General features: G+C 36.1%; 1 protein-coding gene across 2 annotated transcripts in view; it reads right to left on the bottom strand.

The window, feature by feature from the left end:
- Window positions 1–17768, bottom strand: part of XPO1 (exportin 1) — a 45698-nt gene that overhangs the window by 19191 nt on the left and 8739 nt on the right. For both annotated transcript variants that reach the window (XM_045884927.3, XM_045884925.3), the window contains exons 3-4: window positions 16803–16904; window positions 13297–13369 (exon numbers count right to left, since the gene is read on the bottom strand). In XM_045884927.3, the coding sequence (XP_045740883.1) occupies window positions 13297–13369; window positions 16803–16904 (175 nt within the window). The remainder of the gene's footprint in view (window positions 1–13296; window positions 13370–16802; window positions 16905–17768) is intronic.

Genomic DNA, 17768 nt, shown 5'->3' with positions numbered 1-17768 from the left:
ATTTACCCATAATAATAAGCAGAAAATATAGCCAACATGAAGGCAATAAAATACAGATTTGACTGTAAAACTACCTTAATAATCTTCATGAGCTGAAGTATTAAATTTATTCCCATTCATTTGCATGCCCATTTCCTTTCATATTCCAAATAACTAAACACTTAAAAACACTAATTATTAAAATTATTTCCTTAGTGTGGAAAAACTTTATTAGCACAATAAAGTCACATAATGAGGGTTATTCAACTGAAAATGTAATGTCAAGTGGTAACAATATTCACACTTAAAGCGACACTAAAAACTGCTAGGTGCCAAAAATTTAACTGACTGTTTGTTACATACCACCTAATGTAAACTAGGTCATTTACATTTTGAAAAGTTAGTTCTACTAGGCAAAGTCCACAATACTAAATATTGCAGACAAGATCCACCAATGAACACTAAAAACAATGGGAAAACTTTCAGAAGAAATTAGACACCAGTGTAGTCTCAAATTACCTTCCCAAGACATCTGAGGGAAAAAAAATCTATGTTAATAAAAAATACTTAAATGTACTGACATTATGTGCCCTATGTCTTGGTGGACTGAAGACACCACATCACTGTGGTATCTTGCCAAAACCCATCGAACCTCAACCTTATCATGAGAAAGCAGACAAACCTAAACTGAAATACACTCTACAAAATAACTGACCAGAACTCATCAAAAGTATCAAAGACCTATTAAGCAGGGATTAAGAACTGTCATAGATTAGGAGACTAAAAAGACACAACTAACTAAACTGTAAAACAGAAAAGGATATTAGAAAACTTTTGAAATCTGAATTAATAATGCCCATAGTTAACAGTACTAACCAATGTTCATTTTATGGTTTTGATAATTTTATTATGGTTGTTTAAGTTGTTAATATTAGAGAATAAGGTAAAAGATGTTAGGTACATTCTATATCTTTCAGGGAACATTTTTACAGTCTATAAAATTATTTCAAAATAATAAAAGAGCCTCTGGACACAAAATCAGGTCTAGTTTAAGGCAGTAAAAAAGGGGAAACAATTAGGAGAATCAAATTTATTTTTAAGAGTGCTTCTGTACACCTAAAATTAATGACAATTATGCATCAATTTTTAAAAACAAGCTAAATTATACCAATTATTTAGGGCAACCCACAAAATAATCCCACATGTCCTCAATATCCAGAAGATTTAACCAAAACATAATTCTATGGCTAGCCCTTCCATTCTTTACACATAAATTACTATCACTAAGGCCTCTTTAAAAAACTGAGGAAACAGCAGTTCGAGAAACAAATACAAAGAGTAACAGGCATCCCTCTGAAACCTCTTAACACAGGAAACACAGAGCCTAAAAACAGAAACAAAAATACTGCCTTCTCAGATTAAATGAATGACAATACCATACAATGAGAGATTTAATAGTTTTCTTCTTAATTTGTAATTAAGGAATGAGGACAATGTCTAAAACTACTATTGCTGCTTCTAGTTGGAATATATATATCTGGAGGCTTTTTTCAGCCTCAGAGAATAGGAAAATAGGATCAAACAGATCCTTCAACTCTTCTGTTACCAATTAAATCAATTAAGTATCTTCTCCCTCTTTTTCAGAGGCTTCTGAAGTTCACCTGTAGATGGAGCAAAGGGTAAAAGATGAAAACAAGAAAAAAACTGAAATAATAATTAAAAAAAAAAGGAAGTTTTCCACAGACAATACAATCTTAATTTAATGTCACTCTACAATGATCATACTTCAATCCCTTCAGAACACTGGAACAACACCTTTTCTTTATTTGACAGAAAGTACAAACAGGGCGAGTGGCAGGGAAAGGGAGAAGCAGGCTCCCTGCTCAGCAGGGAGGTCTGATGCGGGGCTGATCCCAGGATTCTGGGATCATGACCTGAGCTGAAGGCAGATGCCTAACCAACTGAGCTGCCCATGCACCCCAAGGAACAACACTTTTCTGATCAAGTACTGCTGCACATAAAAGTGTCTGTCTAGAATCTCCTACTGCTAGGTACAAAGGTTATTTCATTAAGTACTGTTAACTTCTTTCCCAAATCCATTCCAAGTGAGCCACTCAGGCACCCCAATTATCTTTTATCTATAGCCCCTCATCCTATTCTTCTCAATTTGAACAAAAACTCATCGCAAAAGTTTAAATTAAACTTCAAATTACTGAAAGGTGCTATTTAAAAAAGAGACCAGCATGGGGCACATGGGTGGCTCAGTCGGTTGAGTGTCTCTTGATTTCAGCTCAGGTCATGAGGCCATGGGATGGAGCCCTGACTAGGGCTCCCCGCTCAGCAGGGAGTAGGCTTGTCCCTCCTCTCCATCTGCCCCAGCTCGTGTGCACGCGCCCGGGCACACTCTCAAATAAATAAATAAAATAAATAAATAACAAAACAAAAAACAAAAAAATCCCAATAAAACCCCCAGCCACATACAATTTCATTAAAACAAGATATACTAGTATTAAAAAAAAAAAAAGTCTAGTCAGGGGAAGGCAGATTATGACACGTAAATTTTCCAAATCACAGAGTTTATGCATTTACCTTTTATAGTCCAACTATTTTCTCAAGCTCAAGAAAAGTATCTTTGACCTTTGACAGTCCCACTTAAAAAGAACAATGTCAAATAGTCCCACCATACACTTAAGAAGTGGAGAGTATCAACTACAGCTAGCTGAAAAGGTGAGTTTAAAATAAGCCCCCAAATAAATAAATAAAACCCTATCCTGTCTTAGAAGTTACACATCATCGGGGCGCCTGGGTGGCTCAGTTGGTTAAGCGACTGCCTTCGGCTCAGGTCATGATCCTGGAGTCCCGGGATCGAGTCCCGCATCGGGCTCCCTGCTCAGCGGGGAGTCTGCTTCTCCCTCTGACCCTCCCCCCTCTCATGCTCTATCTCATTCTCTTCTCTCAAATAAATAAATAAAATCTTAAAAAAAAAAAAAAAGGAAGTTACACATCATCTTGCAAGTTACAGATGGCAATATTAATAATCTTATCCCCTAGGAACATTTTTTAAAAAGTGGTCCTTGGGGCACCTGGGTGGCTCAGTCGTTAAGCGTCTGCTTTCGGCTCAGGTCATGATCCCAGGGCCCTGGGATCAAGCCCCACACTGGGCTCCCTGCTCGGCGGGAAGCCTGCTTCTCCCTCTCTCACTACCCCCTGCTTGTGTTCCCTTTGTCACTATCTCTCTCTCTGTCAAATAAATAAAATAAAATCTTTAAAAAAAAAGGTGGTTCTTAATGACAAGGGTAAAAGAAATGCATTACCAAACCTGATTTTCATAGAGGATTCACTGAAACCCTTTACAAATGGTACTCCCCCCTCCCTTTTTAAGTAGGCTCTATGCCGAGCATGGAACCCAATGCGGGGCTTGAACTCACCACTTTGAGATCAAGACTTTTTTTTTTTTTTTTTTTTTTAAGATTTATTTATTTATTTGAGAGCGAGAGAGTACATGAGAGGGGGGAGGGTTAGAGGGAGAAGCAGGCTCCTCGCCGAGTAGGGAGCCCGATGCGGGACTCGATCCAGGGACTCCAGGATCATGACCTGAGCCGAAGGCAGTCGCTTAACCAACTGAGCCACCCAGGCGCCCTGAGATCAAGACTCTTAACCGACTGAGCCACCAGGCAACCCTCACTAAAACACATTAAAATATGACAACTTATACTGACTACAACTTACTGATGGTGCCATATTCCCATGAAAGCAAAAGCCCTACATTTTTTAAAAAACATTTTATTAGGGGCACCTGGATGGCTCAGTCGGTTAAGCGTCTGCCTTCAGCTCAGGTCATGATCCCAGGGTCCTGGGATTGAGCCCCACATCAGGCTCCCTGCTCCGTGGGGAGCCTGCTTCTCACTCACTCTCTGCCTGCCGGTCCCTCTGCTTGTGCTCTCCCCCTCTTTCTCTGGCAAATAAATAAAATCTTAAAAAATAAATTAATCAAAAAAATTTTAAATAGTAAGACTGAATTAAATAAAATTTTATTAATTTATTTGAGAGAGAGAACGGGAGGAAGAGCAGAGGGACAGGGACAAACAGACTCCATGCTGAGCACGGAGCCCAACACCGCACATGGGGCTCAATCCCATGACCCTGAGATCATCACTGGAGCTGAAATCAAGAGTTGGACACTTAACCACCTGAGTCACCCAGGTGCCCCAAAAGCCCTACTTTTCAAAATTTAAATCATAAAGTTGTACCTTACCATCCTATATAGTCCGTGATAGATTGCCATGAAGTAACTTCAATACGTGATTCTACCTACTAAAAAATAACTGCATTCCTAAAGAAATTACAAAATACGTTGAATTAAAGTTACACATCCTGATTTCCTTTCACAGTGGCTGATTTTCATGTATTAGAGAAAATGAATAGTCTTAACACACTATTATGAAAGTAAAACTACAAAGTTCACCCCAGTTCCCAGTATTGTGCAATACTTACAAGTATCCAATTCAACTTTTTTTGAAAGTTTATTTATTTTTTAGTAATCTCTACACCCAATATGGGGCTCCAACCCACAAACCGAGATCAAGAGTCACTTGCTCTTCCAACTGAGCCAGCCAGGTGTCCCTATTTGTTATTTTTTTATAGTAAACTCTACCCACAACATGGGCCTCAAACTCACAACCCTCAGATCAAGTGTCATATGCTCTACTGACTGAGCCATCCAGGGGTCCCTCCAATTCAACTTTAAATACTTGTTTACTCTCTAACATCTCATAATGCGAATCTGATACATTCCTCCATCAAAGCCATTTTAAGTAAGGTTCTGTTCCCCTGCCAAATGTTTATTACAAGTATCCGTCCATTTAAACCACCAACACAACACTGATCAAACAGAAAGACAGACACTAAAATATACCTATCTATCCTCTTTACACCTTCTGGTCCATATGACTCTAGAGTATGGTTCCTACTTACTCAATGAAATACTTGAGAGAGAACAGCAAAATGAGAGACAAACAGCTTAATTTAATTCAAAAGCACGAATTCTTAACCTAGGGCTCACAACAAAATAAGCTAGAACTGCACTGTAATTTATTATCTACGTGTTTAGTAATTTTAAGAGAAATGAGCTGTAAGATCATTCATTTTTTAAAGATTTTATTTAAGAGAGAGAGAAAGAGAGCACGCGTGCACAAGCAGGGAGGAGGGACATAGGGAGAAGCAGACTCCCCGCTGAGCAGGGAGCCTGACACAGAGCTTGATCCTAGGACCCTGGGATCATGACCTGAGAAGGCAGATGCTTAACTGACTGAGCCACCCAGTCGCCCCCATCGATTACTCTTGAAAGGGTTATGGCCTCAGATACAACACAAGTATAAAAAATATACACATAAGGTATAAAAGTATAAAAAATACATAGGAATTATTAAGTTTATAGCATCATTATCCACCTACAGATAAATCAGTCAACAAAATGTGGTATACAATGGAATATCCAGCCATTTACAAAAACGAAATTCAGATACTGTTGAAGAATGCAATATGGATGAACCTTGGAAACATAAGCTAAGTGTTATTAACCAGACAAAAAACAAATACTGCTAAGAATGCACCTGCATGGGGTGCCTGGGTGGCTCAGTGGGAGTCTGCTTCTCCCCACTCATGCTCTCTCAAATAAACAAAATCTTAAAAAAAAAAAAGATTGCACCTACATGAGTTACTTAGAATAGGCAAGTTCACAGAGACAGAAAGTGTGTAACAGTGGTTAACAGAGACTGGGGACTCAGTATAATGGGAGAGTTAATGTTTAATAGGTACAATTTCAATTTGGGATGATGAAAAAATCTTGGAGATAGTGATAATGGTTGTACAATATTGTGAATGGACTTATTTGACACTCAACCATATACTTAAAATGGTAAGTATCATTACGTATATTTCATCACAAAACAACCTTTACTTTATTAAAGATTCAATAATTACAGCTGATCCTTGAACAACACAGGTCCGCTTATTTGTGGGTTTTGGTCTTTTTTTTTATAAACATAGTACTACAGTACTATAAATGTTATTTCCTTATGATTTTCTGAACATTTTCTCTTGTCTAGCTTACTTTAGTGTAAAAATAAGAATATAGTATAAAACACATATAACATACAAAAATATATGTTCATTGACTATTATTGGCGAAGCTTCCAGTCATCAGTAGGCTATTAATGATTAAATTTAGGGGGAGGCGAAAGTTTTACATGGATTTGTGATTGCCAGGGGGTCAGTTCCCCAACCCCTCACACATTTTTCACAGGTCAACTGTACTGCTAGTGAGAAGGTGAAACGACACAACCATTTTACAAAGTAGTCTGGCAGTTAAACATACGCCTACCATATGATCCAGCCAAGACTGGGGAGGAGGAAGGGTAATAAAGAAGGCAATCACAAAGGTGAAGTTCTCGATTATAGTTTCATGGGTATATGCTTACTTATCAAATTGTACACTTAAACAGCTTCTAGGCTCTGGCAACCATCTCTTTCCTTTTGTTCCCCCAGCCCCAAAGTTAGTAGCTGCCTCCTGTGTTTACTAACATCTAGGTTAAACCTGAATGGCCCTCTCTTGGCCTTACCAAACCTGTCAATTTCCTTGCATTAAATCACCTTGTCTGAAAAAAAGAAAAAATACCATGCGAAATCGTTTGTGGTAAATATAAGGGACACATAAAAGTAGGTATTAGGAACCCCAGTTAGGAAGCTACTGCAGATATTTCAAGGTGATCTGAGACTAATACACGGTTATTTGGTGAAATGAAGGTATTTTTGTGGAAAAAGACTGGCAACACGCATGTTGGGTTTATTCATACTTAGCACTTAGTAGTGCACAAGGCTTTATACACATTACCTCTTTCATATCCCAATAAGGTTGGAAGGCAGTCAAGATTCAGAGAGGTAAAGTATCTTATGCAAGATCATACTAACCATGCACTGAGTAAAACCTTATGGGCAATTGATTGGTTTACCAACTTTCTGAATTAAAACAGAGACATGCGTAACTCAAACTTTAACTGCCCAAGTACCTTTAAGCAACCAAACTTCCAAAATGTCCAATTATGACTTTATCACTGTGGACTAATCATAAATTCACCATTCTTCTTTTCAGTATCAGCAAGTTCTCATTTATCTCATGAAATGCAATGACCTATAAGCCATATACCTTAACACATTAAATCATCTGGTTTAAAAAACAAAACAAAATGCTACCTTCATACAGATAAATTTTTTTCCAGGGACGGTCAAAGGGGGCTTCCCCCTTCTTTATCATAATCCAAATACAGAAATTTTCAAAAAGGGAGGGGGATTACCTGGATAATGAAGACGGATGTGCTGCCAAGACAGAATCAACATCACTGACAGTCCTGGTATACCTTTAATCACTTCAGTAACTAGCAACCAGTCCTTATTTGGAAATTATTCTATTCCACGTATTAAAATTTCCCCTTCTACACAGATAAATGGAACAAAACAGAGAGCCCGGAAATAAACCCATGCGTATTTGGTCAATTTATCTATGACAAGAAAGGCAAGAATACACAATGGGGAAACACACAATCTCTTCAATAAATGGTGCTGGGAAAACTGGACAGCTACATGCAGAAGAATGAAGTTGGACCACTTTCTTATACCACACAAAAATAAGCTCAAAATAGACTGAAAACCTAAGTATGAGACTTGAATCTGTAAACTCCTAGAAGAAAACTCAGACCTTGGCATTAGCAATATTTTCCAGATATATCTCCTCAGGCAAAAGAAACAAAAGCAAAAATAAACTATTGGGACTACACCAAAACAAAAGGCTTTTGCATAGCAAAGGAAAACATCAACAAAACAAGGCAACCTACTGAATGGGAAAAGATTATTTGCAAATGATATATCCAATAAGGGATTAATATAAAAAATGTGCAAAAAACTTATACAACTCAACAAGTCCCCTCCCAAATCTGGTTAAAAATGGGCAGGACTTTAGAATAGACATTTTCTAAAGAAGACATACAGATGGCAGAGACACATGAAAAGATACCCAACATCATGAATCATCAGGGAAATGCAGACCAAAACCACAATGAGAGATCATCTTACATCTGTCAGAATGGCTAGAATAAAAAAGACAAGAAATAATAATGAGTGTTGGTGAGGATATGGAGAAAAAGGAACCCTAGTGCACTGCTGGTGAGAATGCAAACTGGTGCAGCCACTGTGGAAAACAGTATGGAGGTTCCTCAAAAAATTACAAATACAACTACGATATGATCCAGTTATTTCACCACTGGGTATTTATCCAAATAAAATGAAAACACGAATTCACAAAGGTATATGCACCCCTATACATTTATTGCAGCATTACTTACAATAGCCAAGATATGGAAGCAACCTAAGTGTCCATCGATGGATGAATGGATAAAGAAGATGTGGGACACACACACCGAATAGTACCCAACCACAAAAAAGAAAAGTGGTGTTGAAGGTATAATGCTAAGTGAATAAAGTCAGACAGAAAAAGACTACCATATCATTTTACTTGTATGTGGAATCTAAGAAACAAAAACAAAACAAAGCAGAAACAGACCCATAAATACAGAGAAAACTAGTGGTTACTAAAGGGGAGATGTTTAGGGGGATGGGCAAAAGGGGTGAAGGGGACTGAAATGTACAGGCTTCTAGTACAGAATGAATAAATCACAGGGATAAAAGGTACAGCCCAGAAAGTACAGCTAATGATATTATAATAGTATTGTATGGTGACAAATGGTAGCTACACTTGTGGTGACCAAGCATTATGTTGTATATCTGAAACTAATAAAACACTGTGTGTCAACTATACTTAAAAAAAAAAAAAAAAAAAATTTTTTTTAGTTAAAATAAAAATTTTTTCCTCAGTGAAAAATTAAGTCTCTGACCTATAATAATTCACCATGCAAATATTCACTTCAAACTTCAAAGATTATATGTAAATAATTTACATATTATGTATAAGCAAAAATATTGGGGAACTCATTAGGCCCTTAAAGTAGAGGAATGAAGTAAACTTGGGAAACACTAACAACAGTAATTCCCTAATTGAGTAATTATATACCAAGAATAAGAATGCAGCAATCAACAAAACAATGAATTGTGGATCACTGCATCAAAAACTAATGATGTACTGTATGGTGGCTAACATATCATCATCATCATCATCACCATCATCAAAAAAAATGCAATCAACAGGGGTGTGTCTGCCTTTGGTTCAGGTCATGATCCCAGGTCCTGGGACTGAGCACAGCACTGGGCTCCCTGCTCAGCGGGAGCCTGTTTCTCCCTTTCCCTCTGCCCTTCCCACCTTCCCACCTTCCCCCATCATACTTATGTTTGGTCTCTTTCTCAAATAAATAAACGAAGAAATGAATAAAATCTTAAAAAAAAAAAAAAGAATGCAATTAACATTCTTGGATCCTAACATCATTAAGCTTATATTTGGGGGATTGGGGTGGGGGGGGGGAGAAAGACACCAAATGAAAATATTTTTCTGGACTAAAGCAAAATGATAAAAACCAGAGGAATTTAGTAAATTTTGTATTACTTGTCTAAATCTGTTAAAATATTCTATTATGAAACCATACCTCCCTTTTTAAAAATTAAAATCTTCTAATTTAATGTTTTTGAAACACTTTTACTTGGCTAATTATTATCTGTTGTGTATTTTCTTTTTGAAATTTTATTCATTTGTGAGCCACTGGAACAAGATACACTAAGGGACATCTAACATAAGTCTAGTATTGTCAGGAATTTTCCTGGCAAAGTGCTTTAGACAAAAGGGCTAAACTGAAAATGCCTATTACCCTTAAAAAAGGGAAGAAAATTAACATATACTTATGGAGAAAAACCTGAAAGCAGATTAAAAAATTTATTTTGGCTTGCTGTCTGTGTGGTCAAACCTATTCTTCATTTAAAATACACCCAGCACTGCCATTTGTGTGAAGGAGCTTGTTTAATTAAAGGGCCCAACCTGACCATCATTCCCCTCTTTTAGCAAGAGAAGCACTCATCATATTTTCCTAATTTTTTTCTCTACATCCATGTGTATCTTCCCACCTGTAACACTGTGATATAGGAATATATTTGCATAGCCTTAATACCTACTACTGCTTTGTACAAAGTAGATACACATTATATGTACCAGATAAATATATATGTTAAGTTGGACAAGAAATACCCAACAAGTGGAGACAGTTTTAAAAGAAAAAGAGTTATAGACAAAAATATATACTATTATGTGGGTTATACAACTTTATTCCCAATACTTAAGTTACTTAAAGATGAGGAGCCTGGGTGGCTCAGTTGGTTAAGCGACTGCCTTCGGCTCAGGTCATGGTCCTGGAGTCCCTGGATCGACTCCCACATCGGGCTCCCTGCTCGGCAGGGAGTCTGCTTCTCCCTCTGACCCTAACCCCTCTCATGTGCTCTCTCTCATTCTCTCTCTCTCAATAAATAAAATCTTAAAAAAAAAAAAAAACTTAAAAAGTTACTTAAAGATGAAGGAAAAGTAACATTCAGAAATGTTAGCGTTTTTTGTGAGATACAAAAATCTTAAGATTGGAGAAGCCTTCTCAGGACTGATAACATTTAAAATAATTATAAATTAATATAGTACTGAATTTATTTTCTAATGTTTTACCTTAAAAACAAATCACTAAATGCAGCTTGTCTATCTAAATCTAGAGTTCACAAACATTCTCTGGGATATATTTTATATGTTCTTTTTAAAAAAGATTTTATTTGAGAGAGAAGGGGAAAGCAAGGCATTCATGCAGTTGGTGGGGAGAAGAGGGAGAGGGACAAGCAGACTCCACACTCAGTGTGGAGCCCAATGCTGCTCTATCCCATGACCCCAACATCATGACCTGAGCTAAAATCAAGTCAGACACTTAACCGACTGAGCCACCCAGGAGCCCCTTACATGCTCTTCTATCAGGCGTGTGAAAGATTCTAGAAGTTGTATCACACTTTTTCCTACAAATAATGACCTCACTAAAAATGGCAACTATTATGTGAGCAGTAGAGTAACTTCAGGTACTTAATCTTATTACTAGCCTTGAGAAAAACCCAGAGAAAGGTGATTCTGATACATCTTTTTTATAAATAACAACTGATCCTTGACAACATGGGCTTGAACTGGACGGGTCCACTCATATGTGCATTAAAAATATATATACAGTACAGTACTGTAAATGTATATTCTCTTACATTTTCTTAATAATATTCTTTTCCCTAGAAATGTTACAGTACATAAGAATACAGCATGTAATAAATATTATATACAAAATAGGTGTTCATCAACTTTGTTACTGGTGAGGCTTCCAGTCAACAGTAGGCTATTAGCTATGTTTTGGAGTCAAAACTTATACATGGATTTTCAACTGCATGGGGGTGGTGGTGGTGGTGTTACCCCTAACCCCTATGCTGTTCAGGGGCCAACTGCACTGTTTGCAGAGAAACAAAGAAGTATCTCACCAACACAGAATAGAATACATAAAACAGAACTCTCTTTTAAGTCAGGCGGAACGGTCACCTCTCCAGTTTTTTCAAACATAATAGATTTTTAGAAGTGAACAGTCTCATGCACCCTGGAGTATGTGTACATTTGATATTTATACATAAATATGAGGGCTACTGTGACTTTAGGATAAAAACCAAAACATACTACTTCCATTCATGTAGAAAGCTAAAAATGCCAAATCCTCAGGGAGACAATTAATTCTAATTTTTTCAGTAACAAATAGAACCATGACTTTGATAAACCAGGATCATTTAAATCGTTTAATTTTAAAGCTGGAAAAAATGTTGAAGGATCATCCAGCACAATTCTTATGTGGTAAGAGGCAGAGGTCTAGGTATTTAGAAACAGAAGAGGGGCTTAACCAATCAATAGCAGCCAAGCAACAAGAAGCGCATCTGAGATCCCTAAAAAAGCAGTGACCAAGTATGGAGATCTATTTGGGCCACACAGCCAAACTGTACTGATTAACTTCCAAGGTCACACATTATCTAAAATGGTTTCAACCCCAAATAAAACATTTAAATAGGAACCTTTTTTGGAGGCACCATTTCCCCCTATACAGTCATTCTTACCCTATGGTTTATGGTACAGTAAGGATACTGCCATTAAAAACTGGCTTAGTCACCTCTGAACATGCTAAAAAGATACCAGCTTTCTAGAGAAAGACTAGCTCTGTAAATCCAGGTCACTCTCCCACCACAAAGATGACATGAGAAAGCAAGTGATAAGACATATTAAAGATCAACAGTCACAATGAATCATGGAACACTACATAAAAAAAATAAAAATAAAAAAAAAGATCAACAAAGAAAGAAGATAGATTTTAATAGGAAAAAAAAAATGCCACCAGTAGTAGCATACTCCCCATTGTAAAGTCCAGGCTTATATTTATGTATTTTTCAGAGATTAAACAAACAAGTGATACAGAGTAGGTGATAGAGGCAGTATGCAAAAACTGGAAGTAACTTGATCAATATACTCCAAGAGACTAAGCTTGCTCCAAGTGTCTTAAAGCAGGACTACCTTTACTGAGATTGTAGAAGAGCAAAAGCTAAGTATCAATAGCAGGCATCATCACATCTTCATTCTTTTCTTTCCCTACTGTAGAAGCTGATCTCTTCTAAAGCAGGCACAGAATTTCCAAAGGTAAAGCTCTGTGATTTTTTTTTAAATTTTAAGTAGGCTCCATGCCCTGCGCCAACATGAAGCTCAAACTCACAACCCGAAGATCAAGACCTGAGCGGAGATTAAGAGTTGGACACCTAACTGACTGAGCCACCCAGGCACCCCAAACTTTGATTTTTAAAACTTCATTTTTCCCTTGCTCTGTTAAGTTTACGTACTATTTAATGTGCTACAATACTTATTACTCATGAGTTACCGTTAGGCAAACTTTTTATAACCATGTATAAGAACACATATTCAAATTTCATTCACTTCAGTCATGGTCCTGATTAACTACAAGCTGATACATATTTTTATACCACAGCATTTACTGTGAAGAGTTTGACCACTTTGGTCTCCTCTTTCCCCCAAAAAGTGACCTTTTCCCTCCCCTGCCCCCAAATATAAATAGAACGTGCCTTCCCACTTGATGAAAGCAGTAATCTCCATCAGAGCTATTAAACTATTGAAGATTAACACCACCGCCCCCCTGCCCAATATTCAACTATAATAAAAATGCCAAAACTAATACAATTCTGAATTTACAATTCTTTAAAACATTTTCCTACCTTCACACTGGTTCCTTGGAAGAATCTTCCACCTTGTTTTTATCACATTTTCCAAAATTTGTAGTCCATAATACTGAAAATTGGAGAATAGAAACATGTGAATATATTGCTATAATACTGGCAACTTTCAGGATTCACAAATGGACAGACATTCACACATTTACATCTAAAGTTTCAAAAACATTATGCTACCAAGTTTAATTACATAGATTAAACAAGGATCTATTCACCCATATACTGAGTTTTCATGCATTTTCCTCATTTTATTGTTTACTACTCTATTTAACGTCCTGCTGTTTATACATGCTCACACCAGGAGGAAGAACCAAATAAAAAGCCCTTTAGCAGCCAAATGGGCTTATCTGTAGAAGGAAAAGTAGCAGCCAGATATGAATTCACAGCATAAATGACTGCTCATCGGCTCACGTACTTTAACACGACCAGGCTCCTAAGAATTTAGCAGCTTGGATGCTCTCAAGCTTCCTACCATCCTCTAGGAGTTGTAAGCTCTTGGCCAAGTATTAAAGTATTGTCACAGATACTTTCTATAGAAAGTGTTTATAAACATCTCTGGTGTGTTACTTAAGGAGCAGCAAGACAGCCCACGGGTTTAATTTTAAATTTTAATCCCACCCTTACATTTGCTATTTCTACTAATTTAAAGATAAACTTTTGTGCACAGTCAAAAATAATACACAAACGCATGTTGCAATCTGTTTTTACCTTTCAGGTATTCCTTCCTAAATATAAAAGTCTTAACTAAAAATGTAAGAAAGTTAATACAGATACCACTTTCAAGCCATTTTGTCCCTCCTGCTGATTACTCACTCTAAATAGTCAACAACATTCACAACAATTTATAATGCTATAGGAGTTACTACCCAAAATTATTACCATGACCAATTAGTGTGGATAGACAGGAGGAAGAAAAGGGACAAAATTGTTGTGGTATGTTTCAATTGTCTTAAGTAGGGAAGAATGAGCTATAATACCTGAAAGGTAAACTCATTCATATATAGACATAGAACTTCAGATTGCAAGTTTTGGCTGAGAATAAGAGTTCATCTTTAAAATGGTTAGTCATCACACAATAAAATAGGAGCATTAGTATTTCAACCAAAGGGATCATGTGAATGCTCATTTTATCCAAAGCACAATATAGACTGTCCCAAACTACATTGTGCTCAAATAGTAAATGTTTTTGCTGTTCTCTTCCATTTTAACATTTCATACTTTAAGAAAATTTTGTCATTTCAACTAAAATCCTACATTTGCAGAACATTCCTTAAAAAGACTTCCAAAATAAAAACAAGGCCAAAGCAAAATTCTGAAATTACAAATTTGACACCATTAAAGGGTTTCATAACCAGCAGTAAATACTGAAACTTTCTAACCTGTTCATTTACAATCCCTTTATAGGTCTACGTCTCAGAAAAATATAAATAGGCAAAAAAGGTTTCTGATTGACTGAAATTTTCAATTAACTTTTGAGAACATACTACCCTAAAAACTTTGAATTTTATAGACATGACACTATCTAAGTTTTACTAAGTCAAAACAATGCACTTCTTACTACTTGGAATATATCCTCTTGCTAATTCTCAACCAATTAAAACGATCTTTAAAAAACTAAAAATCCACCATACATATACCAGTAAGAAGCAACAATCTCAATGATAACTTCACCCTATTTAGCCAGCGTTTTTCAGCTTATGCTATTACCCTGCTTCCTTTTTGATACTTTGTTACTTAAATTACCTATTTACTAACCTCTATTCCTTTCCCCACCTGTAAAATGATAGCCTTAGCTTGCTGAAGATACAATTCATATTTTTCTCTCTGCCAACCCTGCTGAGGCAGTAAGCCCAATAAAAGCTTTTCAAAAGTTAAGTCAAAGGAATACAGAGATCACCGCCATAATATCCTAAAACCCAATCTCACCTAAACATTAAGACTCCACATATGAAGAGAATTTACATTTTTTGAATTAGAGTATTTTGATTAAAAAAATCTTAACTGCTAGCCAAATCTAAGGGCCAATCATAAATGACTACTTTGGAAATATCCATAAATAATCCAAATATCACTCTAAAGAATTAATTACATTTCTGCTTTACATCTCAGGACTTGAGAAATCCACTGCTGAGTTATGAAGATGAGGGACAGATAACAGCAAAGACTAAATGAAAAAATAAATGCATGAAATGATCCCTATGGTAGAAATTTCTACTGAGCCCTTAGAAATACTTATTTTATGCATTGAATTCCCCTTTCCCCTCCCACCGCCCATGAAACAAAAACAATTGATGAACAGAATTCAGTTAAAGGGAATCAAAAGGGTAGACCTTGTGGAGGCCTGCCGTCAAAGCCTAGCTGTGTCAGTTGCACAGGAAGACACCCCTTTTCTTCCTATTACAAGCAATCAACATAATGGAACATTATGATTAATATCAGGTAGTGTTAACATCTTTAAAGAAAAAAAAAATGATTGCATAAAAGCCAAATGTCATAGTGCATAAATTTAGCACCAAATCATTTGTAATTTATGTAAATTGAAGAATTCTTTACCTGTTGCTTTCTTTCTGTTCCTCTAATCATCTCATTTTTCACAAGACAAATTTGAGTTTTTAAAAATACTGTTGATAAATCAACTTAAACATTAGTAATGTCTGTCAGTATAAAAAGCAAAATTTACCAGGCAAGCAAACAGGCAAACACTATTATGTTACTTAAGGTTAGCACTTTGAGGAAGTTCTGGACTGTATTTTTGCCCTAAAATTTACAAGATGTCAAAACTAATTAATATTTTAAAACTGTTAATTAATACAGTCTGATTTCAGAAACAGATGTGAAAATGGCTATTTTCTGTTTTAACACAATGTATACCAAGTGGAAATCTTGTGTGTATTAAACAGAATGCCATGCATGGTATTTTATTACTTTAAGGCAGTTTAAAGAGAAGTGTGAATCATCAAGCCTAAAACAGTCAAAACACATTTTGATCAACCCTTCTGTTCAAACTAGGAAAAAATGACCCAAATTATAACATTTTTCAATTGCAAATAAAAACTGAGTGCTGTCCCATTTAAAGCATTGGTACCATGGAGCAGGGTTTTATGCTGCCCACACAACTTGGTGTTGGAGGTGCCTAGCCTGTATTATTATATTGATTACTTGCCCAAAATAATTCCTCTGATGTTTCATCTCTGAATAACATTCAGAATTTATGCTACTTAGATCTGTATACATATTCTAAAAACAAAAACAAAAACAAAAAAGCAACCAAAAAAGCCACCTTGCATACTAGTCCTAATTACAAAACTTCATTCATAATTCTTAGGACTATTTGCAAGAATTCATTCTATGTTTAAGACTCAATTTTGAAGTTAACAATATCAAATAATTTGAGATAACAAATGCTAATACTAAAAATGAGATACCTTCCTCAAAGTTTATGACTGGAAGAAAAGAAGAAATAATGGATTTTAAAACCACCACTTGCTTACTTTCGTGTTCATATTCTGTGAAAATTCCAAAATTGTGTCGACTCTTGTCCATGCATCAGGATGCTCCTTTAAATGTGTCAGTACTTCTTGAGCCATTCTTTGCTAAAATATTACATGAAAATAATTTTAAGCTCACTTGTTCTTTTTAATCATTCATTAAAATGGTATTGAGCAAAGCACAAATCCTAATAGGACAGTGATTCTATTCTATTAACTTCCTGAAACACTCAAGAAATAATTAGTTCATACAGAAATAAAAATGTATCCTCTATCACTCTTAAACTTCAATTTATTTATTTATTTATTTATAAGATTTTATTTATTTACGTGACAGAGAGAGACAGCGAGAGAGGGAACACAAACAGGGGGAGTGGGAGAGGGAGAAGCAGGCTTCTTGCCGAGCAGGGAGCCCAGTGTGGGGCTCGATCCCAGGACCCTGGGACCATGACCTGAGCTGAAGGCAGACGCCCAACGACTGAGCCACCCAGGTGCCCCTTAAACTTCAATTTAAAATGGGAATATACATCCCTTTGAAACAGTAGTTTTTTTTGGCAATCTACTACTTTATTTGGTATTCTCAAAATGGAACTTAAATTCAACCAATGCTAATAAAGATTTCTCTAGCGTAAAGGGAGTTCTCAGCACTTAACTGAAAGCAACATATAAAAATTCACATATACTTAAATTACGTAATGGTACTCCCTGTCTTACAAGTTACCAAGATATCTCCAACAAAGTTTACCTATAAAAATGTATTTCATGGGGAAAAAAATTACACGTTTTTTTCCTTGGGAAAACTGATAAAAACTAGGTCTAAGTAAGGCTACAAACCTCAAATACCTGTAGATACATAAAAAACACAAAGACCCTGAATCCCTTTTTAAAAAAATCTCTTAAATTTATTTTAAATACACATTTTTTCTGTTCTCTGAAAATCTTCTAAATTTCATATCAAATCCTAGCTTA

Source organism: Mirounga angustirostris, unplaced genomic scaffold (genome assembly GCF_029215605.1).
Source record: "Mirounga angustirostris isolate CCGP_5_RB_7025 unplaced genomic scaffold, mMirAng1.0.hap1 SCAF_10, whole genome shotgun sequence".
Classification (NCBI taxonomy): Eukaryota; Metazoa; Chordata; class Mammalia; order Carnivora; family Phocidae; genus Mirounga; species Mirounga angustirostris.
This window is presented reverse-complemented; position numbering and strand designations above follow the sequence as displayed.